The sequence below is a fragment of the Drosophila simulans genome, chromosome 2L (genome assembly GCF_016746395.2).
Source record: "Drosophila simulans strain w501 chromosome 2L, Prin_Dsim_3.1, whole genome shotgun sequence".
In the NCBI taxonomy this organism is placed as follows: domain Eukaryota; kingdom Metazoa; phylum Arthropoda; class Insecta; order Diptera; family Drosophilidae; genus Drosophila; species Drosophila simulans.
This window is the reverse complement of record NC_052520.2, coordinates 3,720,928-3,746,640: the sequence shown is the minus strand read 5'-3', so window position 1 is coordinate 3,746,640 and position 25,713 is coordinate 3,720,928. Positions and strand designations below refer to the sequence as shown.

Genomic DNA, 25,713 nt, shown 5'->3' with positions numbered 1-25,713 from the left:
ACATTTTGGTTTTTCTACATGTAGTGGTCTTAATAGAATTGCAGCTTCATTTGATAACAAAGAATAGTATGGTATCCGAATTTTGCTGTTTAACTGTTAAAATAGTTATAATAACAGATTATTTTCTACTGATAGATGAATCGCTACTTCGTAACGATGAGCTATCTTATTTTTTTTTTGTTTGCAAACATTTCATAAATAAGAGGCGTTGAATACCAATTCCCCCTCATCATTGTTTTTCCTGCTTAAGAGCTGAGTAAATCATAACTCATATGGGGCTGACTTTGCTTAGTCAACAAGTTGACATGAGAGGTTAGCCCTTGCCCAATCTCTCTCACCGCATCTGTACGAGTATATCCCCATAAGCTAGGCCAATCTTTAATCAGTTATGTAACCCGAAATGCCCAGACCGAAAAGCCTCAACCATTTCCTCAATATAGACGACGATAGTTTCCGTTGCACGGTGTTTGCTCAGAGTCCACACTACCAGAGCCAACGAAATCATCCCCAGTACGAGCCTATATTTCCACAGCCGAAATGTTAGTGTGCGTGTGTATCTGGGCGTGCATATGTATGAGTTGGACTACACAGCGAAAAAATATTAATATATAATATTCAGAATTGATTTAACAATAAATGGTGTATGCATAACAAGAAAATTATTTTCTAACGAAATTTTCCGAATATAAAATTTAAATTGTTTGTGGAACTTAACCAAAAATTTGTTTCAGTGCATGAAAGTAAGCTAGCAGCAAATTGTCTTATGGGCCCTGTGAAGTTTCTCGCCGTCGCAGTGCTTACTACGCAAATATTCAGGCTTTCCTGCTACGGCGACTTAAATGTGCTTTCGGCCTGATATTGAGGCAAATATCAAGCATACGCACTGTGGCCCGACGCCCCGGCATAATGCATGAAAAATTGAGCATGTCATTGACGCTGGGCTGTATGCTATATGCTATATATATGCGTCATATATGTGCCGAGTGTCTGCCGATTTACCCAGGACGACTGTTTACAGTCTAGGCACGTTTCGTAATGGGGACCCCGGGGTTATGTGCCCACAATATATGCAACATTTAAGGGTCGGTCTTGACTTTGGCTAGGGTAAACTTTTTAATCGCCTCGGCTTTAGAGTGCTGCCTCTTTTATGGGCGGTATCCCGTGCCGCACAAATTGACGCTTTATGTTAATGCCATTAATTAATAAATGAAATATGACATTCACACTGCGGCGCTGTTGAACCTGTTTATTAAATTTTAGCACGTAATAAATGAAAAGTTTATTGTGGCCAAACACAAATCCTGTCACTTTTGGGGTTAAAACGCTCAACTTACCCGACATTCGGCGATTTCCGGATTTTCGGCCTTTCAACGGCAAGACGCAAATTGAATGAAATTGAATGGCAGGGTTATCGTTTATGCATTCTTTATTAACATTTATCACACTAAACTACTAATGATAAAGAGTTACAAATATGAGTTTCTGCGCTTAGGTGTTTCTCTGAAAAATTTCACGTATCTAAATTCCATCAGATAAAAATTGTTTTAGCTACAAGTTGTACCTTAAGTTGGTTAGTTCTCTTTGTTATTCCGTCGAAATTGCAAATAGTTTATGGTTTTTTATTTTCTGGCACATAGATATGCTTGTGGGTGTAATAACATTTAATACTAAGTGTATCTTTTTCGCTGAACACAATTGGCGAAAAGGAGTTGGATTCGAAAGATATATCTAATTTATTTTATTGACCGAGAAAGAGCGAAGAATTTCTTTAAAAATTGTATAGCTTCGTTTGAACATATGCAAACGTTTTCTTTTTTTTATTGCGATTCATGGCAGTTGGCTTGACTTAGGTCCATTTGTTCGTGCATTATAGAGATAAGCAATGAAAATTTATTTACAAAGAAAATGGGTTGCGGAAAATTCGTTTGGCTCCTTTTATGGTCTTTAATACAAGTATTTTTATTCGATTCGTTTGTAAATTTTTATAAATTGGGCTTCCGCTTCGTTAGACATTTGCATTTTGTTTTCCTTTAACATATTGTTTAAATTTGTCTGGCAACTTGTCGGTTTCGTCTATTTTTCGATTGCCACTTTACTAGATTATTTTCATATTTGCTTTATGAAAGCTTCCCGCCGCTGATGATTTTTCCTGTATTATTATGTTGTTCTCTCTTGTTTATTTGTTTTTTAAGCTTTCCAAATATTTTAATTATTCTGTTTATTTGCCACTGGCCATTTTTCTTTTGTTCGGCGAATTAACGATTTCCTTTTTTACGTTTTATTTGTTTTTAATTGGTTGTAATACGAGCTGCTATTTAGCTGATTATGCACCTGGCTCTTTTAAAAATGCAGATCTTTATTTGAATGAATTACTAATGATTTACAAATTGGCTTTGCATTTTTTCTTTTATCTTGTCTGTTATTTATAGGGCGTATATTTTAAATTTTATTGGGGATTACTTTAGTTCGCTTCCAATCAAAAACTAAATGTTAACCTTGAAAGGTAAAAATAAAAGGAAATATTTTATTGTTGATTTACAGGTTAGCAAAACTACCAGATATCCATTTCAAAATATTCACCATGTACGAAATAAAGTTCAGGCCAATAAATTAAGGCTATCATATTGGCAATAATTATGTTTTCGTATGCCTCATTTCGATTGGAAAATAAGGCGAAGGTAATTTTCATTTCCATCGGCAGTTTGTTTGCTTTCATTCCGTCGTCCGCCGTTAAACGCCACTTAATTATGCAATATATAATTGTTATTGAAAAATAAAGTAGTTCGCCGACACGAAAACTCGGCACTGAGGACCTCTCAGCGTTTTCCTTTGGGAAAAGAGTCGTTTAATTGGATCGACTTCATGTGCCGGCGTTCATTGTCTTTTATTTGTATGTATATATCGGTAATCGGTTTTCGGTGGTTAAATTGTATGCACGTTTATAAAATGGACCATTCAAGAAGTTTGTTTGTTTCCGTTTTCATTGCGTCTGTTCTCTGCTCGATTGAATTATCTCGTAAATATTTATGTATTGGCCACAAGTTGAATACTTTTTGCTTGAGACAAAGATAAAGCTTTCCGTCTGTCCGTAATCTCTATAATATATTAATATGCTAATGAGTAAAATTTCCATCCTAGCTTATGCATGCGTGTGTGTAAAAGTTGAGTGTGGATTTTTTGTGAAAAATTCATCGAGTTTCCTTCTTCGTTTGGGTGTTGTGGGACTTCATTCGGTTGGTTGGTGTTTTTAACTTTACATTTCTAATAGAGCTACGACAAAAGACTAGAAGAGATCTGACAAATTGTGCATGCGGTTCACGTAGCCGTGTGTGTGGGTGGGACCATAATACCAAAATATAAGTTTTATAGCACCCAATTGCTACGGGGTATCTTCGATTTTCCTTATGCTTGTGGCTTCGATCACACTCGAAGAAAATGTTGCCGAATCTTATACACTAACGACAGTATAAATGTGGAAAAGTCTGCGATTTGCGATTTGTAAGGGGGTCTAAGAGTATGCTTCGTAATATTTTGAGCTCGAAACTCCCTGGGAGATACGACAACCTTTCTGTAAAGCATACTAATAGACATCATTTTGTTTACAAACCACTCGAGATATAGTTGGAAACCCGAAATATATAATCATAAGATACCATTAGCTTTCTAGAGTTCTCCAAAGACAAGTGTTTTCTCCAGCGCATCTCTGCTTTCGCCGAAACTTTTCTCCCAGTGCTATTGCCACATACCATATTCCTACACGGACGTGGTGATTTGCTCCACGAACTGAACGGCATTGGGTCGGCACAGGGATTGGGATCTTTTCAGCCGGCATTGTGGATTGTTTCGCAATGCTGAGTTTCCCGGCCCCGAGCCCGAGCCCGCACCCTGGCTGTGGCGATGGGGAGTTCTTTGCAGGGAGGCATAGGCGTGCGGCACGTAGATGAACTCCCGCGTGGGTGCCGGAAAAGTGGCAGGACCCTGACGACAGTTACACTGCTGCGACATCGTGGATAAACCCTCTGGAACACTGCGGCTGCGGGTGGAACTGGGTGGGCCAGGTGGTCCGGGTGGTCCGGTTGGTCCGTGAGTTCCATAGGTGACCGTATTCCTATTTGGACTGCTGCAGGTGCATATCAATGGCTGACGGTCTGCCGATCCCGGGTTCCTGCAAAATGGCAAGTCAATTCCCATGGTTTAGGCGGAGTGTCAACACAGTTTTCGGCGTGCGGCAAAATGGTACGAGTATCTCAGGCTGGCATCGCAAATGCCAAAGTGGCAAATTGGCAAAATGGCAAATTTGCGGCCTGCATGAGCAACGAAGGACGCCGCCAAATTGATTGTCTTCCTAGGGCTTCTAGCCTGATTGCCATTGATTGTTTGGTTCGACGGGAAATCTCTTAATTGGTTTTGGATTCAATTCAGATGTTGGCTTCCGTTTTGGCTACTTCGATTTTGAATCGATAAATTGATTGAAGTCTCCTACAATTGCACTTAAGCACTTATTAGAAAAGTCCACTTAACCATAAAATATTACTTTTCTGACTATAACGAAAATAAAATGAATCTAACGATTAATGTAGCAAATAAATTTAAGATGTGAAATGTTAAGCCCTGAAAATTTCGATAAACGCTTGTAAATTGGCTTGTCGCTTTCGCTTGTGATAAATAACATTAAATAATTATTGTTCGGGAATTACCAAAGCATTTCCATACAATTTGCCTGGTGCAAATGTGCATCACTGCTCTTAATTTAATACTTTCCCTGCTCAATTGTAATCCCTTTGACTTTTAACAATTTACTCGATGTAAGCTGTCAATAGCTACTTAGCTTGTAAAATTGGCAGACAATTTCCCACAGATCTTTGATTTGCCATTCAATTGCATATAAAGGAAGCCGGTTCATTGCACACGTCGGAATGATTAGAAGTCCCTTTCCATCCATCCTACTCACTTGTTGCTCTTGTGACAGCCCAGCTCGTAGGTGCTGTGCCAGCTGCAGTACATTTGGCCATCGCAGCAGTTGCTGTGCTGTTGGATGAAGGACAGACTCCGCTGCAGTCGCTTGCCCATCTTGGCCCCGATGCTCCCCTGGCCCAACTGGTAGGCTCCACGCCCCTGTACGGTTCAAAAAATATGTCGAATGTTTTAGTTATAAATATAGTAAAAATGTCTGAAAGATAAATGTAACGTTTGTTTCTCCCAGTGTGACATTACCTGATGCTGCTGCAAATCTAGATTGTGACAGGCCAATTGCTGCAGGTGGGAATGTTGCTGCTGCTGCTGTTGTTGTTGCTGCTGCTGCAACATGTGCCTCTGGCAGAAGTTCGTCTGCAGATAGGGCTCCATTTGATTGAGACTAATGCAGCTCCGACTGAGCAGATCGGGGGCGGGATACTCCCCATATCCATAGTCCATCGGCAAATGGGGGCGATGCTGGCGGGCGGAGGCGTGGCGCATCAGCGTTGGAGTCGCCAGATGACCATTTCGCTGCTGATAATGATGGTGCAACTGCTGCTGCTGTTGCTGATGCTGCTGCTGCGGTTCGCTTATGAAAAATATTATAATTCCCGAGATGGCAGCCGCCGCCGAACATATGTAGTAGCCCGCCCTTCCGTATTTTAGGGAGTAATCATTCAGAAACGAGGTAAGTGGCACGCTTATCAGCACAGGAACTGACTCCACGCCCCGAATGAAGCCTGCAAAGGAGAAGAGCCCAAAGTCAAATCCGCAATTTAAATATTTAAAAAGTCTGAACTCACCCCAGGCCTTGGAGAAATGTTTCAGCTTGATGCGTTCGAGTGCCAAAATCTTTAGGGAGTATTGAAAGCCGCCCAGACCAATGCCATACAACCAGCTTAGTATACACAGGCCCGTGTAGCCCATGACGAAGGATAAAAAGAGGATAGCCAAGGCCACAATTGATAGGAACAGCTGGGGGAATACATTAAAGTTTGGTATGAGCAGGGTTAAACTTTAATATTAGCATAATTGCTCATAATAAATTGTTTTTATCGAGTGGTTTTCAGTCAGTATCAGCTAACAACCCTTGACCCACCTGCGTGACAATCTTGGTATTGATCACAAAGTGCCTGATCACAAAACATCGTCTCAGCAGAGCTCCAGCTATAACCACACCCAGGGCCATGGAAATTCCCAGAAATGTTTGCAACAGAACCAATTCTTGCACATCAGAGCCCTGCTCGGCGGCATTGAGTGCCTGTAGAATAAAATACAGATTTTGAGCACCTTTAAATTTATAAATTACGTTAATATTTTTTAGGAGGTAAAAACCTCTCAGATTAGTTAATGGAAACCTGGCATGCAATAAGTTAGAGAAATTAGGAAAAGCACTTACCATTAGGAACATGGGTGTATAAATGCCAAAGGAGGCCACGCTGGAGGTCATGAGTAAAATTTTAACAGTCACCGATTTCAGTGATGATATGTCCAGAAAAAAGTACTTCGGTGTGCTCTCCACATCCTGGCTGAGAATCGGCTTCTTCTCCCTCATCTGAAAATGGAAAATGGTTGTGGCCGCGGGCGGCGGGCGGTGGTAAATCAAAACCGAAACTTTGCACAACACACAATTTCCCACCTTTTTGCGCTGATTTTTGAGATGCTGGATGGCCCGGCGCTGGGGATGATAGAGGGAGGCGGGTCGGTACATTAGGCCCATGAAAAAGCTGAGTGCCGTCAAAGCAGCGACAATCTGGAGGCCCAGGCGCCAGCCCGCCTTGCCCACGCCCTCCTTCAAAATGACGGAGAACAAAGCGATGCCAACTCCCTCGCCGGACATGGCCACCATTTCGACGAATTGACGGCGCCGCTTAAAGTAATTGCCCAGCATCACGGTTGATGCCTCCCGCACCATGGCGACCCCAACTCCGAAGACGATGCCTGCGGAAGTGTTTCGAATGGTGTTTTGAGTACAGTGAGAAAAAATAGTAGCCATTTAATAACTACTGTTAAAATATTGATACTTTTAAAGCTGTTTAAACATGGCTTCGCTTATCGTTTAGACTAAGATGTTGCATACTTTTAGGCAACTGGTTTTTTCTCAGTGCTTGTGGGTGCAAATGATAAGCGACTTCCGGTGCCGTCAGGCTGGCATCTGGCAGGTTATTTATTTATATACAAACCATATACCCGGGCTATACGCACCATAACTGAAAACAACCTGGCCAAATTCCGTGGCAAATGAGGTGAACAATATGCCCAGGGGCATCACCAGCCCACCCACGATGGACAGCAGGCGGATGGAGCGTTTACGGCACAGCGACACCACAAACGATGTGGCCACCATGGAAACTGACCAGCTCAAAGCGCCCAGCAGTTCTGTAAGGAGAAATTAAGCCCGTGAGTGATAATGTTCTTAAGCGGCGGAGTCAACTTGACGAAGGTCACAAGGAAAGGTTGTGGAAAGGTAAGTTGTGGGTGTTAATGCCCCTACAAATATGCGGGGTCTTTGCTTTAAACAAATTAAAGATGCCGATTAAAGGGCACTGAAATGTTCATAAATCAATAGAACGCATTAGCAAAATGACATTCTGATGTTTACACATGCTTTACACTTAGTAAATCATAATTCAATTCGATGCTTTACCCTTTAATTAAATCGATTGCTTTACATAACTTTATTTGAATATTAATTTGGCCATTCTAGCAATGAATTTGGTTTGTTAAAGATTTTTATTATCATTTCCCCAATGAATTTAAAATGAATTTATTTTTTCAAAATAAAATTTTATCTTCACTTCTATAAATAAAGATACGAATTACGCAGCCAATTAACTTGAAAATAGCATAGTTTTATAGCCAAAAGCAGTGCACACACAGCTGGCATAGTATTAACACTTTATTTTTACGATTTATGGTTGGCTTTTAGAGTGCTGAACACTTTTGGCAATAGACAATATTCACACTGCTCTTAAATGATGTCCGCACTGTCAGGAGCAAATGAAATTTATGCAAAAGCCCACACCTACAAACATGTATTATTCACAAACATTTGCATTTCTGGCCCAAACAGTGTGACAAACATTTTGATTACTCGACGGGGGTGTTTTGAAAATAGAGAGCACCACAAATGTGCAGGAAAACAAGAAAATGACCGAGCGATAACAACGGACTGCGACGACCATGATTACACATTCCCATTAAAGAACGGGCCGAAGGATTCGTATTCGAGCGAATAACCCCTTTTTTCCATGACTTACCTATGCCACTGGTATTATGCAAATACTGGACGGCATAGAACCACAAAAGGCCGTAGCTGAGCTGCAGTCCGGTGGTCAGGATGTGGACCAGAAAGGACACTCCACAGATGATCCAGCCCCAGCCGCCATCGGGATAAAAGTACTGCAAGTGCACAGAAGAAAATTAAGGTGAATTCAAAAAAGTAAAATAATATTAAAAACACAGCTGAATCCTTATAAAGTTGTTTTAAAGTGTGCAACAAATAATTAACCCAAAGAACCATGAGTCCTTTCATTTTTAAAGCATACACTAAAACACCTTTAAGGTTCGCAATAAGGATGTGGTAAGCAAAATAATATCTAGTTTCTTTCAGTGTAGAAAGAATATCAGAACAAAGGTTGGCAATTACTGTTTGACATGTCCTTTTGCTGGGCACACTTTCTGTGGCACTGCTCACCTGTCTGATGCGTGTGGTATCCACTCCGGTTCGTCGCAGTGCCGGAATGTTCCGGTGCAGCAGGTGGAACTCTCGATCGGCCAGTCCGGGGAATGCCGAATCCTCCTCGTCGGTTATATGGCTGGGATGTGGGGGCGTGGCATGCAGGCTGGGATGATGATTCGCCTCGTAGCCTGGGCGATGAAAAACAATTGAGAGATGATTAAATGATGGTCTGGTTTGCTGCGGTACTCGAGCCAATTCTTAGGGTGTTGCTCCGGTTATATTGAAAAAAAAATATTAACTTTATTTTGGCACCATTTTCAAGTATTAAAAGTCCTGTAGGACCTTTGAAAGTTTCTCCCTTGGGAGTGGGAAAATAAATTTCCCAGCAAAGTAGGTGGTGGGTTTTCTTTTTCAATTAGAACCTAATTTATGGCCTTTTCTTTTGAATTTTGCATGAGTGTACTTACCAAAATAGCAGCCACCGTTGGCCATCAGGTTCTTGGCCCTTTGTTGTTGGTGGTGGAGCTGCTGCTGTTGCTGCGTCGGCGGTGGCTGATGGTACCAATTATCGCAGAGGCAGTATTGCGGCCCGTACTGGTGGGGGTGGTGCTGATGCTGGGCCACCGGGTGGTGCTGCGCATGATGGTGGTCATGCTGATGGTGGCTCTGATGGGCGGGTGGCATGGGATTGTACATATAACAGCAGCCATTTATATTGGTGTTCGCGTAGCGAGGCGGCGGTGGGGCGGGCACTACACCCGTCATGCCAGAACCCACTGCACCACCCAGCCCGCCAACACCACCGCCGTGTCGACTGCAGTGGGGCATCATGGGCATGGTCATCTGGTGCTCAATGGTGGGCAATGTGGCATAGCTGCCGAAATTGTCACAATGCCGTTTGCTCGGAAATCTGGGCAGGGTGGGTGGTGTGCTGGTGGTTTGGGGAAGAGTGGTTTGGGTGCCAACGCCTCCATGGCAGTGACGTGTGGGCGTGGCCGTGGACTGCATTTTCGTTTGCTCAGCGGGTAAATAGGAGAGCCGTGGACATGAGACCCACCAGGCCAGCGGTTGATTATTGAAACGACACTCGTAGCACAGATATCGCTGGTTCGTCGAATCCTTGTCTGGTTTCGTTTGCGCGGTTTGGGCGGTGTTCCCGCTTCCTGGATGCCCGGCAGTTTGCTTGGGATGCTCACAGCTGAGATTGTATCTTCGTCACAGGGCACATTTGTTGCACAGCACCGGACTGCGTTGTTTGGGCCTCACCAGACTCGAGTACTGTCGTGGATTCTCTACGGGATTCTCTTCGGGATTCTCCTGCGGATTCTTGGGAATTCTCAGCCAGGAATGACGGTTGTTGGTGCTACTGCTGCTGGGCAACAACTGGGGACAGCTGCCATAGAGCGCCGATGAGGTATTCGATAGGCGGCGGTAGTACGGTATCCTCTGCTCCATATCATCGCCACCGAACGAGGATCCCAACTTGTACGGCTGACTGCGACCCGGCAGCAGGCAGGATATGACGCTCCGGTTATCTCTACTATCACTGCAGTTGCAATCACATGTGCACTGGATGACCATTGTACTCCTCCGGCTCCCCCCGAAAAAATGCTTTTAACCCTGTGCTCTTAACTCGCTGCACCGAAGTGTTGTCAACTTCAATAGTGCCCACTCCTGCAGCACATTATTTTCGAGTTTGGGGTCTCGGTTTCGGTTTTCGGGGCTTCCGTATCGGTTTCGAGCTCTCCAGGATTTCTAGGCAGCTGCCGCCGCCAGTGTCCGACCGAATCCATTTGGGGCCATCTCTACGTTCGCAAGCCAAGCGCAAAATTCTGTTGCCGCACTGAGAAAAAAAATATAGTTTACATTATCAAATAAGTAAAAAGAATAAGTAAGATTTAAGGAAATTTTCTAGAAATCCTAGCTCATTTATTAATATCAACTACTATTATTAATAACAGAGAAAGTTATTTCAGTATTTGATTTCAAAACTGCCCACTTTTTTTCAGTTTTCTAAAATCCCAAAACAGTCACAGAGCCATATAGAGATAGAATTAGACGATGTGGGAACGGAAAAAAGCAGAAGTGAAGCGAACCAACGGGAGTCGATAAATAAATCAAATCAAAATCAATTTGTTTACTCTACACCAGCACACAAAACAAGGAGCATATGCAATGCATAATTCAATTTGTTGTTCGAATGCGTGTATTTCAATTGCCTGCCAGCAATGTTAGTCGAGTGGGCGGGCTGGGCCGTGTGGGGCAGGGGGCGTGGCACTCACAGAACTTGGGTAAGTGAAACTTTGCGGTCATTGTGGCAGAAGAATTAGGGCAAATTGCGACCGGCACTTCGTATAACACATTTATGCTCCATCATATTTTATTTGCGCTTTTCAAATTATTTAATATCCTCAATGGAAATGAACTGAAAATTGCTCAAAGAATGTGTCCCTTTTAGCGAGGAATTCGTGCAGCTCAATGTGTTCACATTGACCTGGAAAAATGTTCTAAATTTTTATGAATGTTTACCCGGAATGTGCATTGAGTTTCTGCTGTTAAATATTTAAAATACTCGCTTTTGCTACATTTAATAGCAGATGACTAAAGTAATATACACTTTTTGTAGGGCATAGCAACGAAATTAGTATTTGGTCAGCTTCGCACATCGAGAACCCTTATCAATGTCATGCAATATGGAAAATAAATGTCGAAATGTGTAGTGAATTTATTACCGCCTTATAAATTTGCCAATAATGTTCACTTAAGTGCAACACTTCGCCAATTCGGTTAACTCAGTCTTCGGATGTAAACACAATGAAAAGTTTATGCATGTTTCAATTATAACTCTTTAAAGTTCTTGACAAGATAATTTCCTGACACAAATTTGTCAGCCTGATTAGGGCGCTAAAGTTACCTTCTTGAGCAGGAGAGTCGTGATTGAAAGCACCTTCATCAAATGTGTCAGCTATGAATGTTGCAAGAAGTTTCGTACAACTTGAACATAGAATTAATTGAAGTTTAGCTTCCCTAAAATTTCATGATCTACACAAAACCCAATGTTGACTTTAGCCAGAAATGACTGAAATTTTCCATCGCCTGGAAAATTCAAGAAGCCCCCGGTTTGCACAAAAAATTGATTGATTTATGTCTTCATCGTTTGACTATTTCTCCATTAAGGAGCGATGGTATCATTTAGATTAGTCCAATGTCCCATCGAGGAGCTATAAAAATGATAAATGATCTCTAGGAAAACAAGTGAACGTGGGGGAGTTGGAAAACAAAAGCATCGAAAGGGAAACTTGCATCATTTTGCATTGGGAAAACTTTGTGCAGCAGCATATGGCCCAGTTATCCAGTTTTATGGCTGCACACCCAGCGATTTGGCCAACGAGCATTTTCGCATTTCGCCTCACAATGCACAGAGGCGCATTTAAATTGATTGTAGGAAAAGCGGAAGCTTTTCCCGAGAAAAGGAAGTCGAGGAAAAGGAGCAACATCAATCAAAAGCCCGCTCCAAAGGATCTCAGCAGGTGGGCGGTGTGTGGCGAAGTTTTCCTGGAATGACGCTACGACTATTACCTGTGGAAACATAAAATTTAACAACATTGTAGCAAAGAGCAAACAGGCTATACATAACGATATCCTATGCTATCCGGCGTAACGCTGCTTGGTTACACTAGGAAAAAAGAGGTGTAGGTGCTTACAATTCCCCTTTAAATTTCCTACCTTTTAAAACGGACAAACTCTTTTTACCATTCTTATTTTCTCGTTGGTATATTAAATTTTTAAACTCTTTTTCACCTCAATACATTATTGTAAAATAGCAAACCATTTTTTCCTGTACAAGAAAATTGTAAAAAAATGTTTGATTCCCATTTTTCTTTCCTTTTGTGGGTTGTTGGTGTTTTCACAGCTTTTTGGGCTTTCCTTTGTTGCTGCGATGGTGCGTTGCAATAAAATCCTTAAATATCCTTGTGGCGCATGGACACAAATATGACTCGGTCATGTCAGCAATTTTATGTTCTTTAAAATGCAATATTAAAATGTAAGAGTGCCGTGCGATGATGGCAACGATTTCAATACGGACCCACTCACCTACCATCATTTTGGCCCTCGACTGGCGAAGTGTTGACTTAACTGGTCATTGACTTTACCAACTTTACGCTGCAGTCAAAATTATGCAGTCCGTTTCGGAAGTGTATGACACCTGACAGCCGCCGATTGGGGGATTAAGTTTTAATAAAGTCGTAGGTGGCTTATTTAATTATATGTTTTAACTACTGCCTAAGCTGATTGATTAAAACTTAATTGTGGTTGCCTCTGAGGGATTACTTAATTGATTGAGTTTCTTGTGAGTTAAAATTTAATTCTAATTCAAATATAAATCTAGTTTCAAAATGTAGTTTATACAATCGATGCAGAATTTAATTTGTTAGTTTCATTTAATTAAATCCGAATAAATGGAAACTTTTGGGCACCTAAGTGGAGTATTTTTGATGCTGATTCTGCAGGGGTGGTGTTACACTACTGAAACGCACTGTTACCACCCGCTTGAGACCAAAAACTGCCGCCGTGTGTCTGTGCGGTTGTGTCAAAAAAAGGCCAACTTTTATTTGCAGGGGGCGTGGCGCAGTGGGCGGCCAGAAGGTGAGATTTAACTGGATGCCGGGTCATTCTGGGGTCGGTTTACTTTGCTGATTAAACATATGCGCCAACATCAGCGAGCCGCAACAAAAAGGCGAAAAATAAAGGGAAAAGTGCGGAGAACAGCGATGGCTCAGCCACATAAAATTTATTTAAACTTTTTAGCTAACGTTTTTCTGCGCTGTTCGGGTTTGTCGCCCCCAACCGGCAGATAATGGGTATCATATTGCCTCCGGGTTTCGCATTTTAGTTTGCTTCTTTCTGCCCGTTTTTTGCACTTTGCATTGTAATAAACACGCGACAATATGCGAACAGCAGCAGCAACATTCAGTGGCAAGACCATAAACAGCATCAGCACCCTTAAATAAAAATAGAAGTATATAAAATGCGCCGAGCGAAAAGCGAAGATAATAAGAGGAAGCCGGCTTCGTGGTGGCCATGTTCCAATTACAGTTTTCTGCTCGTGGCCAAAACAGCAGGCGTTCCGTCAAGAGCTTATGCGGTGGATAAAAGTTAAGTATTTAAAATAAAATGCTTCTCAGCTGGGATTAAAAGTAATTTATCGACGCAGGAAAAACTCAATGGTTTCAGGTGAAAAGGCTAGCACACAATACGTGGACTTAAAACCATTTCGCAATTCAGCGTTTTTACAGCACATTTAACTTTCTAAAAGGTCCTGAACATCCTTTAGCTGACATATTTATATCCTCATATATAAATCAAGTACGTTTATAAGTTAGGCATGAAGGGTAGAATTATTATTCACATCCATTACAAATTACCTAACAGAGTGGTAAAAGTTGAGCTTTACCACTCGTTTTCCCGATCGAACAATTCAAACTTTTGCACACATCGAACAATATTGAGATATGTGTGACAGGAGAACCATTTTCAATTCAAAACAAGTTTCGAACAAACGACTTTGTGAACTGTATCGAAATTGTTTGCCAGAACACGCTGACCCGACTTTCTTTCCATTTCTTTTGCCATATGCACTTACAACTTTTATTTGGCCGCCTTGCCAGAAAAGGGTACGAATTTTGATGTCTTTTTGTTGGCTCCTTTCGGGATATACAATCTGTATACGTATATGTATATAAGTGCCTCTTTGTGTGGCTGTGTGGGTATGCGAAATGCGAAGAAATTTCGGCATTCCCTGGGGCAAAATCATTTGCAATGCAGCCAGCGGCAAAGGGATATATTAATACTTTTTCATTTAGTTTGCAGACATCCCGAAAAAAGGAACGAAAACTTTTCAACTCGAACACTTCTTGCGCCGCCTGTAAGTTTGCGAATATTTTTTGGCCAAGAAAAACTCAGCAGTGCCTACTAATGGATTTATGTTCTCAGCCAAATTACGAATTGAACCGTACATGGCATTAAAAAGTGTCCCCAATAAGCCAATTTGCAGGGGTTCCTCGTAAATAATCGGGTTAGGCGAGGTTCATCCTTATCGGAGGAGCAAGTGCCCGACGAGCTGTGAACCCAACTCAAAAATCCTATCACGGGCATAATTAGGTTTGCCGCCAGCGTCAGCCAGACATTAAAATTGATATTATTCCCGATATACATTTTTAATGCTAACCGTGCTGAGACCTCAAAAAATTAACCACACCAAAAATCGGCGGCCATCCGGAAATTCTGTCTGCTTCTTTTGGCAGGCGTGAGCCGCATCATAAAGGAAAAAGTTAAGCCCTTCTTAGCTGAAAAACGACACTTCCTTCCGTACATCTCGCGTGCAAAATGGAAAAGGGATGAATCCCCGGCGGAAGTCAAGCATCGTCTCATCTCGTTTCGACCCGGCCTAAAAACAATGAAAATTACAAGGCATTCCGGCGGGCGGGGAGGGGAATTCGCAACAAATTTCCTGTGTCGTGCGCCTGGGTTTATCAACATCAGTGCTTAGGCTAAGACTGCACTGGAAAAAAATCTAGTGTCCAGTGTCGGGGCAGCTGAATTTATAAAATGCCTAGAATAAAATGATGACTAAAAGTATGCAGCAATATGATACACCATAAGTTCAAAGTACAACACGCTTTTTTCAGTGATTTATAAAGGATTTTTAAAGTATTTTCTTTTAAATGCTTTTATTTATTATCACGCCTCCTTTACATTAACTGATATGTGAAAACTCTTTTGTTATTTTCCCTCTGCATGGAAAAGCGTCATCCGCTGAGCCCGGAAACCCACATAAACATTTTTATTATTGGCTTCTGGGCTTCCCTAAAATAAAAGGCTCGTGGCAAAAGAATAATAAAAAAATGGGGTCTTAGCCCAGATGTGTGTTTGTGTTGGACCGGAGAATCGAATTAGCATGCGAAATCTTTTGTTTGACTAACAATGTGTCAACGTGTGTGACGAGAAAGCGTTAGTCTCTGTCAGCTCATCGATGGTATGGAGAATGGAGCATGAGGCATGGAGCATGGAGCATGGAGTCTGGATCCCAGCCAGACATCTCGCCATTAGGGCCTTGATAGAGCTGCCACCGAGTTTCAGATTCCGTTCCTGCCTCGGGCACAATGGCAGCCACGAAAATGGGAACAGCACCCCCAGTCGCCCATTCCGCAAAACCTCATCAATCTTGTCGAGAGAATTTTGCTAAAAATTTTGCAAATTGATTTCGCTTGTGCCAAAAATACTAGGTGACAAAAGCACCAAATGTACTGCACGGGGGCAAGGAAAAAAGAGGTCGCAAAAAAGCACTGCATCCTTGCAAATTATGAATGGAATTGTGTGGTCATTATACGACTGGCCAGCATTGTGCCCCATGTCTGACATCCTTTTAGCTGTTTGCCATCCATCGTTGGCCTGCTTAATTAATGTTCGTTTGCAATGGATGAGGATGGGGATCAGGATGGCGATGTGTGTGTCCGAGATGTGTCCCCTCCAATCTTTGTTGACCTTTTGGCGAATGCAAGTTGAACCAGTGTGGCTAGGCCAAGTAGACTCAAACAGTTTGTGCTAAATTAGCAAATGACATAGTCAACATGGCCAACTTATTGCGATGGCTGAAAGCGGAGCAGCAGCCAGGATGAAAGGCCTGCTAACCCACAAATGTACGTGCACTCCCCAAGCCCCGCCCCCCTTTCACCCACTTTCACCACTTTTTCCCGCCGCCCTCGTCTTTTAGTGCTGACACAAAACATAATGCCGGCGGGCAATGCTCTTTTAAGCACGCAGCTTGAATGGCGCCCACTGGGAAAGAAATGCGGCTGACAGGGCACAGTGGCTCCAATTTATCGGAAAGTTAATATGCGCCGCAATAGTTATAATTCCAACAAAGCTGAGCATTAGTTTAAATGGTATTCGATACAAGAATTTCATTTAGAAGCACTACTCAAAGTGGTTTGCTAGAATGCGCAATAGTAGGCATTGAACTAGTTTCAAAGATTAAATTCCTTACAGATAAAAGTAATACCATTTAAGTTTGGTATAATAATAGGCGAACTTCCTTCATTTCAGACATCTGTGTGTAATTTGGAGTTTTTTTTTATACTGCAAATCGAATAAGCCAAGTTTCCTCATTTCATTTGCCAAACTGTCCAAATCAAAACCCCCAAATCGTTTCCACTGTCCCCCGAAAGTTGGGTGTCTGGCGAAAGTGCCTCAAACGCGCATAACAATGATGATGATGTACGTATATATGCACATAGAATAATATTCATACATATATATATATGTATTTATATAACTCTGCAAGCCCTTAAATGCAGGGGAGACCAGGCGGCTTTGTGTAGGTGATGGGCTCATCAAAATTGTGACAAAAAAACAAACAGACACCCAGCAAAAGGGGCTAACAAAAAGTTAAACAAAGCGACTGACAGTCGTTCGGCTAATGAAAGGCATCGGGGAAAGCTCACTGGCTGACTGACAGTCGGTTTCGCGGGGGGATAAACAGCCCACCACCACCCACCGCCCCCTCGGGGAAACTCCACCCCCCCTGAAAGCTACAACCATAAACGCCATGCTGATAACTTCTTTACGTCTGGGGCCAAGTAAAGACATTGCTTTCCAGAAAAGAAACGAAAAAAAAAGCAAACAGTCGAAAAATTATGCCAAGCCAGCAGAACCACCGGAGAAATTGCCAAGGAAAATATATAAAATTATTTTAAATTGAAATTCTGTTTATCTGGCTTGGTCCTGCGGACAGGGCCAGGACCAATGAAAAATCCAGCACACATCCTGCCCCCATATTTACCGCTTTTTGGGGGTAATTCAATAAAGTGGAAAATGATGCTCGTCGTCAACGTAATTTGCTTTCGTGGTTTCCACAAATCTGCCAGCAGCAGTTAGCAGTTAGACAAGGGCGGGGGGGAGTCGAAGGAGGCGAAGGACTCGGCTAAAGGACTTCGTTCTGAGGCTCTTGAATGCCGTTAATCGGTCCTTCAGATCACATCAAACAGAGGCAAGTACCGCCAGACCCCAGGACCAAATCATCCAGCCAACCAAGCGAGCTCCAACTTGACTCCGCCGAGTTGGCATCATCATCAAGTGATAAGTGTGGACAGTTTGCGCGGAGTAGGGAAAGAAGCCATAAGTTTCTAGCACCTAAAGTGCACCGGAAAAAAATACTGTTTATCTGGTTTAAAACTGAACTTACTCGTTTTATTGGGCTGTCTGGGGATAAAACATAAATATTTTTGCATTCTAAAAATCACTTTTCGCTCATAACATGTTTAGGAATGTAATCAACTTTTATGGAGTAATTTAAGAACACTTATCGTAAAATAGGCCAAACAAAATCATCTTGCTGGAATCCTTTTAACGGAATTTAATGGGGCGAAGTATAAGCGGAAAGTAATGATTTTTGGGGAATTTCAAAATGTAATTAAACTTATTTTTCACCTTTTAGTTACCATTTTTTTTCTAAGTGCTCTATGCAGCCCTTCCATATCAGTTAGTTTTGGGGAGCTTGGCTCGTAGCTCAGCCCCTGTTAAACTCAACTCAACTTGGCGCTCATCTCATCATCGTCATATGGCACACAAGTGGCAAGCGATGAGTTTTTGGAGGAGTCCCAAAGAAAACCAGGCGGCATGCAGGCAACAACAACAACTACAACAACGGGCGCCACACAAAAGGCGTTTGTCGGCAAGGGGAGGGGTGCGGTGGGCCGAAAGGGGGTGGTGGTCGGCAGGAGGCAGAAGGCAGAAGAACGGGCTTGTGGAACGACCCCATTACGTGCCAAAGCACTAAAAACAAGCCACACGAGGAAGCGTCACCAAAGTTGGTGGCCAGAAGTGGAGCAGGGGACACACAGACGCGGTCACAAAAATAGTAGCCGGATATTGTTTTATTAGAATTTGAACTGAATTGAATGTGAGTAAATCACAATTCTAAAAAATTTTTCACATTCACATCATATTTAGTATTATAAGTTTTATTTATAAGTTCAATAACTAGGATTGAGTAAAGATTATGCCAGAATTTTTAGATGGTGCTTGGCCAAATAAAATTTATATATTTATATTTTAATTTATTTTCATTTTCATTACTAGTTTTAATATTATTCTCCCATATTTTAAAATTATTCTAATATTCCGGCGAACATCGTTTTGAAAGTATCTCCATGGGGAAGGGGGCCTACAAGTTTACAAGGCTTATAGCGAGAGTCTGGTATGTACAAATATGAGGAACGAGCGATGCTCGTAAATTTTGTCATATTTTTTCGCTTTTCTTCTCATCTGTTATTTTCGTTCTTTTTTGTTTTCTGCACTTAAATTTTTTCGCTTTTCATTTGGGCTTTTGCCTTTGTTGTTGTTGTTGGAGTGTTTGTTGCTGCTGCTGTTTCATCGCACATTTTCATGTTAATGCGCCCGAGCTTATTTTTCATCCTTGTTGTTGTATTTTTATTATTTCCTCCGCACTGGTGTTTTGTTGTTTTTAGCAGCCCATTAAAAAAATGCGAGCACACGCACAGTTTGACATGCACTTTTAATCGATTAAAAAAAAAAAGGGGAACTGCAAAAACTTTTGCACGAACAACGAAAAATCAGAGACGAAAACCAAAAATCAGCATAAAAAAAGCCACGAAAATCTTGCTGCAATTTTCTTGGCACACGATTTTCCATATTTCTTTTGATTATTTTGTTCCTTTGCCTGTGTGTGGGTTCCTGTGTCTTTTGGGGTATTTTGCTGATGACTGCTCTGCGATTAAAGTTTACTTTTTGCCGCTTTAATTGAATAATAAATTAAGCGAGTGGCACCCAGGCTCAAGGAAAAATAAACTGGGAAATTTGTTGTAGACAAAGTGAAAAAGTTTAAATGGCACTTCGAAGTTTTCTTCTTTGGTCGTAAAAGCAAATTTCAAGTAAATTTATTTCATATCATAAAGGTAGATATTACAATATTATATATTAATATTTTTTAAAAGTGCTTAATGAAGTTAGTTTCTTAATTCTTCCCAGCAAACAAAGAAATGCATTTGAATATGATTGTCTTTAAATTGAATTTCGCGAAGATAAGCTTTTTCTTGCCATTCAAATTAATAATTTTCAATTAGAAGATAAGCCATTGTCCTTGCACAAGCAGTCGTGTATTTAAGTAAAAAGGCTTTTCCACACTGAAGTTCCATTTAAGCCCCAACATTAGAAGATTCTTACATCTGCTCCACTTTCTTCTCTGTTCTTTGCGGCTTTTGTTCTCTTCTTCAAGCTGCACAATAAATGTGTAATACCCATTATTTTATTATTACGCTTTAAATTTCATTCTGCTCCTTAAACAGCAGCAATGAGATGAGTTGAGTTGCTTCAAGGAGCAACGAGAAATAATAAACAAATCGCAGGGAAAAGTTGTCCATGTTTATTTGCGGTCCTGCGAGGCGGATGAAGGAAATTTTGCAAAAATAGCAAGCGAAAGGAGTCATCAAGGCAAGGATAATTGCAAAAACATTAAGCAGGAGAATCCGAAATAAGTGTCATTCGAGTAGATCGAAAACTGAGCTATAGACCATTAATGCTGAAACTTAATCTGGTTCTACAGTGTAACGAAAGTAACACCATCATCAATAATTAATATACCATAATATACCATAAGCATTTATCATTATAACTATTTTTAAGCTTAACTTAACTTTTTTGGTTCTAAAGTTTTAACAAGTTTTTCTAAAAACATCTCGTCGCAAAGCAAAACATTTTGATGCTATCGATAGTGCTTTCAATTTGCTATTTATGGTCATCGTGTGTGTGCTTATATACGTTTGATTTTGGGGGTTTCATGGAGGAGTTGGTGGCGACGATGCCTGCTTAGAGCTGCACATTTGCCAGATACGAGATAGCTGACAGATACAAAATGCATAAGCTGCTCAAAGTTTAATCGGTTTATGTGACAGCTGAGAGGGATTTCCAGGGGGTGACACTCTACTAAATCACAAAGGATTTGCAAGCCATAAACTGCCATGACCAAAACGAAGGAACCGAAAATAAAACGCTGCATCAAGTGGCTGTCAATGCGTTTTGGTTAGTGCTTAAGATAAGATGCACTTCGCATTCCCAAGCCCCAAAAGTCTCCTTGGGATTAAACCCCAAAATTCTGGAGGGTAGTACAAGCGCACAGGCTTCGCAGGGCGAAGAAAACGCACCGAGGGACAATTAAGCATTGCTGGAAAAGCCATGGGAAATGGAAGTCGGGGAAAACCAAGGGAAACCCTTGTGTGGTTTGTGCGGCTTGATTAAGAAGTTTTCGGGTTATAAATGATACAAGCGCCGGCAAATTATTCAAACTAATTGGTTTAAACACTGCAGGGAATCCGCTCCTTTGAGCGCTTTAAGTAAAGTTGAGAATTTATTCTTGAGGAAAGCCAAAGAATTTTTCCGACCCATTCTCGGGGCGGCTTAGAAAGAAAGTTTTGAGAGAATTGGGCGGAAAGACAAGCGTAAAATATGTGCATGTTTGCTTGTAATGAATGAGCTTACTTAAAAAATTAAGAGAACATTTCAGAAAACTTGTAAATCCAAAGTATTATATTTCACAGTGCAATAAACAAAGTGTGCTAACTAAAAATTGACTCATCACTGCCTTATTAATGAACAATCACAAAATACCAAAGAACATAATTGGATAAAACACTTGTTCATCTAATTTATTCTAAAGTATGCAAATTACCCATAATGAGAAAACCGACTCGTTTAATTAGCTTTGAGGATTTGCATTAAATGGATCGATCAATAGCAAAACGCCGAATTATGCAGCGTGAAAAGATATTTTCAAACTTCTAAATGAATCATGATCAAGCCGAACAAGGAAAATCTAAAGTTAATCCGCTGAAAGCTGAAAAATGCTCAACAGTTGTAGGAGAAACTTCGGGCTGTGTCTTCATTAGCATACTGTTAACAATTTAAAACTTTTAAAGTCACTAAATTAGCCGAGAGTCTTATTCAATGTTTCGTGAATTTTCAAGAAATATGCAAATTATCCGCACTTTATGCCGACGACTTCCATCTAATTAAAAACTTTTTCCTGCCACGGCGACGCGACTGGCAAATTGCTTCAAATCGAAAAGGTCAGGGCGCTCAACTCGATGACTTTCGAAAGGGTCTCAAACAACAATGTTTCAACAATGGGCTCACAGGTCAATCCATGGATATTGATACGCTTTTGTCACTTTTGTTTTTTCTTTTTTGCGGCATTCCCTTCGAAAGATAAATCTTAATATCTATCTAATCAATAAATAATTGGCATGTCCTGTTGATGCAGCCTCACAAAATATCCATTTCACTGTAATCGAAATCCATAGACAAATCTGAGATAAGCCAATTGTAAACAAACGGGAAAAGGTTTCTCCACACAAGCTCATCTCAAAAAGAAAAAAAAAAATAAAAAATGAAACCCAAAATTGTTTCAAACAATTTTTGAGGCGAATCAGCAGGACGGAATGAAACGAAATACTTTCGATTGACATATACGAATTTTGTTGTGATGGAATCCAATGTTTACAGGACTCGAAATGAACTTGTTATTCGAGTGGAGTGAAAAACAAAGGGAAAAGCAAAAATAATGCATTTGTCTGCGGGCGGGGAGCTGTGGAAAATTTTGTGCGGAGTTCAGCAGGAAAAAGGGACGAAACAGGACGAGTTCCGTTCTCTCACGACTCCTTCGACACAAATTTAATATTGTAAATGGAAATGGAATGCTCACTCGGAAAAATAGAAACAACAGTTGGAAGTGTAAAAAAGTTTAGGATTTTGAAAAATGTAAATATTTTATTATTTAAGTTCCCTATTGGTTATTTTGATATATAATATTTTCTTAAATTTTATTTGAGTTTTGAATAACTTTTTTTTTATAAGAATAGTAATGTTTATGTTTAAAATATAGCACAATTTGAAGTGTGGCAATTATTTTTAACAACGTGTTTGCAAGTGTAGAGCGCGGAAAATTCGCGTGAAGTGTCCTGGCACTTAACCGTTCAATTGATTTTCGACAAACACCTCACCTTTCGCCTGTTTTCCCAGCTGACGGCTAGTGTCAACATTCGGCATCGGAATGCCAAATGCGAATCGCGAAATCAAACTATGCAAATGAATTCTGGCTGACTGACTGGGTGGCTGGCTGGATCGTGACCCGCGAATCGCTTTAATCAAAACCGAAAAGGTGGCCTGTCACTAAATGAAATAAATGTAAATTTCATAAATGAAGTGAGCACACGTCCATCCAGTTGGCATGGCATCAATATATCATCAATATTAAAATGCAATTACAGGCTGCCGCCTGCCAGCTGCCTGCTGGGTAATCGCATAAAAAATTAACCAAAGAATCGCGCTAAACGCTGGGCTCGACCCGTTGGATACCTTGATTTTCCCTCATTCATGGCCGCAATTTTCCCAGCGCTTTTCACCGCATTTCCCTCTCCCGGGGAGTGTTCGCCCGAAAGTATGCCACGGAAAACTCAAGCAACTCCGACGGGTTTTCCACCGCCACTCTCTGGCTGGGCCAAAGTTTTCCTCACCATTTATTTGGTATCAGCGGTTCTAGTTGGGTTTTTCGCGTAATTGTCAGGTTGTCACTCTTCGCGTTGGGTAAACTTTGATGTTAACTCTCTTTGGGTATTTTCTGAATAAGCCGGCAAATCTATAGCTATTCAACGATTTTTGGTCTTCCCTGCTGACCAAAATTGAAAACTTTGGCTCTAAAAACACGTAGCTTGTATCGAAAAATAGCAGAAACAATCGCCATTGTTCTCTGCATATTGTTTCATTTACTAGCAATTGAACAAATTGAGGTATACCCAAAAATGCACTTTGAATCTTTTATATCCACCTTAAATAAACTGTGCTCGGTGCCATATATTTCTATTTTTAATTCACTGTAAAATTCCAACGTTAATGCAAAAAGTGCTCATGTAAGTTAAATATGCTCTTTTTATATTTTCCCCGCCGCAATGATGAATAAATAAGGATGCGAAAAACTTTGTGTGCTGAAAGTGTGGAAATTGTGTATGCATTTGACGGTTAAAGTTCGGATTAGTTGCTGAAGAAAGTTGAATTAAAGCACCTGCCATCCAACTTTTCATTCTCCAGTGCCTAAGACATAATTCAACCGTATTGCTGAATTTTAAATCTATTTTAGTAGCCAAGCAGGAGTTGCTACCCCAGCTGCATTCTCGTCTACTGTGAGAATAATCTAAAAATATCTTGTTCTCATAAAAATGCGAATAAATTGAGTGAAGATAAAATGTTACCTCCACACCTTCTACCGGCGCCATATCTCAATCAATTCCATCTAATCCGAATACGACCTGTTTCGCATTTCCGCCTGATCAACCGGTAAACCAAAGCCCACCGCAATTATTCAGATACCCCTTAACTAACCGCATCGAGTTACAATTACCATTGCCAGAAACCATTACAATCGATTCAATATTTGTCAGGGAAATTGTCATTAATATATAACGAGTGTGCTGCAGAAGTGTCCAATTTCCACGGAGGGAAACTCTGATTGCCGGGCTAATAATAAAGACTTGAAAAATAAAAGCTCGGCTCACAGTTAATCTAGTTGGAGACCAGCAGCTACTAGCACTTTACTCCTTTCTCGCTCGGTTTCGCCACTTTAGCCAATGCCCACCCCCTTCGGTCACCTTTCTCATGTTTCTCCCTACACTCTAAAAAAAGTTCTGAGATTTTGAGGAAGCTAATTAACAGCAAGATCTACTTGCAGCTAAGTATGTTAAAATAGTTAAAACCGAAACAAAACAGTTAAGAGATATGCTTTAAAATCTGATGAGAATGTATTTCGTAGGTGTGAAGATATAGATACAAGTTCCATGAATGACTTACAATATATATTACCCGGGCTAATCAACTTTCTACTACCATTGCATAAATGGCTAATTTGACGCCAATGACGTGCGTTAAAGACCTGTCAAAGTGATGACAAATTTTTGGTAACATTTTTCTCGGTGCAAACCTCTCACTAGAGCTTATGTATAATGCATGGCATCTCTCGACTCTTGGCTTGTAAACGTAGCCAGGCAACGGCCAACAACTTTGACTGGTCTTAATCGCTGGCAAAGGAAAACCCGGGGAAAAGCGGCCGGGGGGTCGTGAAAACTGTCAGCGTCATTGCTATTGATGTCCGTCCTCGCACTTGGCTTTTAATATTCAAAATAGGAAAATGGCAATAGGAACAGAGCAAGTAGGAAAACGGCACCCAAAACGAACCTAAAATCGCCGAATGCACAGAAACAACATTGTGCTGGAAAATGCCGCTGTCGCTGACAGTTGACGCCAGGAATTTATATTTATATTTTCACGGTTGGCTTTTCTTGGCTGGTTTTTATTTATTACATGTATTGCCTTATTTTCCGCTTTTTTTCTGTATTATTTTGACAATTTTTCGGGCGAAAATTGTCGGCACTGGAGGCACTGAGACACTGGATACCGAGATACTGGGAAAATGCGGAGATGCGGACAAAGAAAAGACCGACGCGAGCGGGCGAGAAAAGCGACGGAGAGACTGGCTTGTCGGGCAGTCGAAATTCAACTGAATCCGCTGTTCCACAACCAAAGCCAAAGAGACCGGACCGGCAGAGCCACCCGCGCCTCCAGCACCACCAGCAGCACCACCCCCAAAAACCGCACCACTCTCTCTTTCGTTTTTCAAGAGATACAGCTTTCTTCTCTATGCAAAATAGCCAAATAGCTGAGGAATGCGCCTGAAGAGCACGTTTGTCTCTGCGGGGATGCCCCCAAAGAGAAACTGGGAGAGAGTCCCCCAAAAAAGAGAGAGCTTTTCCAGGCCCGCTCCCCTCCCGAAAAAGAAAAGGAAAGCCCCCCGTCAACGAAACTGGAAAACTCTGCAAATTGTCGGCAAAAATATATAGTAACAGAGTTTTTCCAGCACAACAAAAAAGCTCTCAGTGATTACAACTTACACCAGAGAAGCAGACAGATAGAGAGAGAGAGATGGCTAGATAAGAGTTCGAAAGAGAGAGGTG

The 25,713-nt window shown here is 41.2% G+C and overlaps 1 protein-coding gene across 1 annotated transcript; it reads right to left on the bottom strand.

The window, feature by feature from the left end:
- Positions 1-1,408: 1,408 nt before the first annotated feature.
- On the bottom strand, positions 1,409-25,268 carry LOC6730913. The gene is made up of 13 exons (XM_016179498.2): positions 24,938-25,268; positions 9,865-10,481; positions 9,106-9,699; positions 8,654-8,826; positions 8,217-8,358; positions 7,162-7,335; positions 6,596-6,897; positions 6,356-6,511; positions 6,056-6,217; positions 5,760-5,931; positions 5,215-5,696; positions 4,952-5,115; positions 1,409-4,165 (listed from the first exon to the last, which is right to left on the bottom strand). Exons 2-13 carry the CDS (start codon positions 10,217-10,219, stop codon positions 3,754-3,756), a joined length of 3,288 nt encoding a protein of 1,095 aa, XP_016023348.1. The 5' UTR covers positions 10,220-10,481; positions 24,938-25,268; the 3' UTR covers positions 1,409-3,753.
- Between the last annotated feature and the right edge of the window lie 445 nt (positions 25,269-25,713).

What these genes read in the sequence shown, in the direction of transcription:
- LOC6730913 (XM_016179498.2), bottom strand. Translation starts at nt 10,219, where the DNA reads ATGGTCATCCAGTGCACATGTGATTGCAACTGCAGTGATAGTAGAGAT. An exon ending in TCCGGTGCTGTGCAACAAAT is followed by an intron (nt 9,700 to 9,864) that starts GTGCCCTGTGAC and finishes ATCAACCGCTGG; the next exon opens with CCTGGTGGGTCTCATGTCCA. An exon ending in TCAAAAATCAGCGCAAAAAG is followed by an intron (nt 6,512 to 6,595) that starts GTGGGAAATTGT and finishes TTCCATTTTCAG; the next exon opens with ATGAGGGAGAAGAAGCCGAT.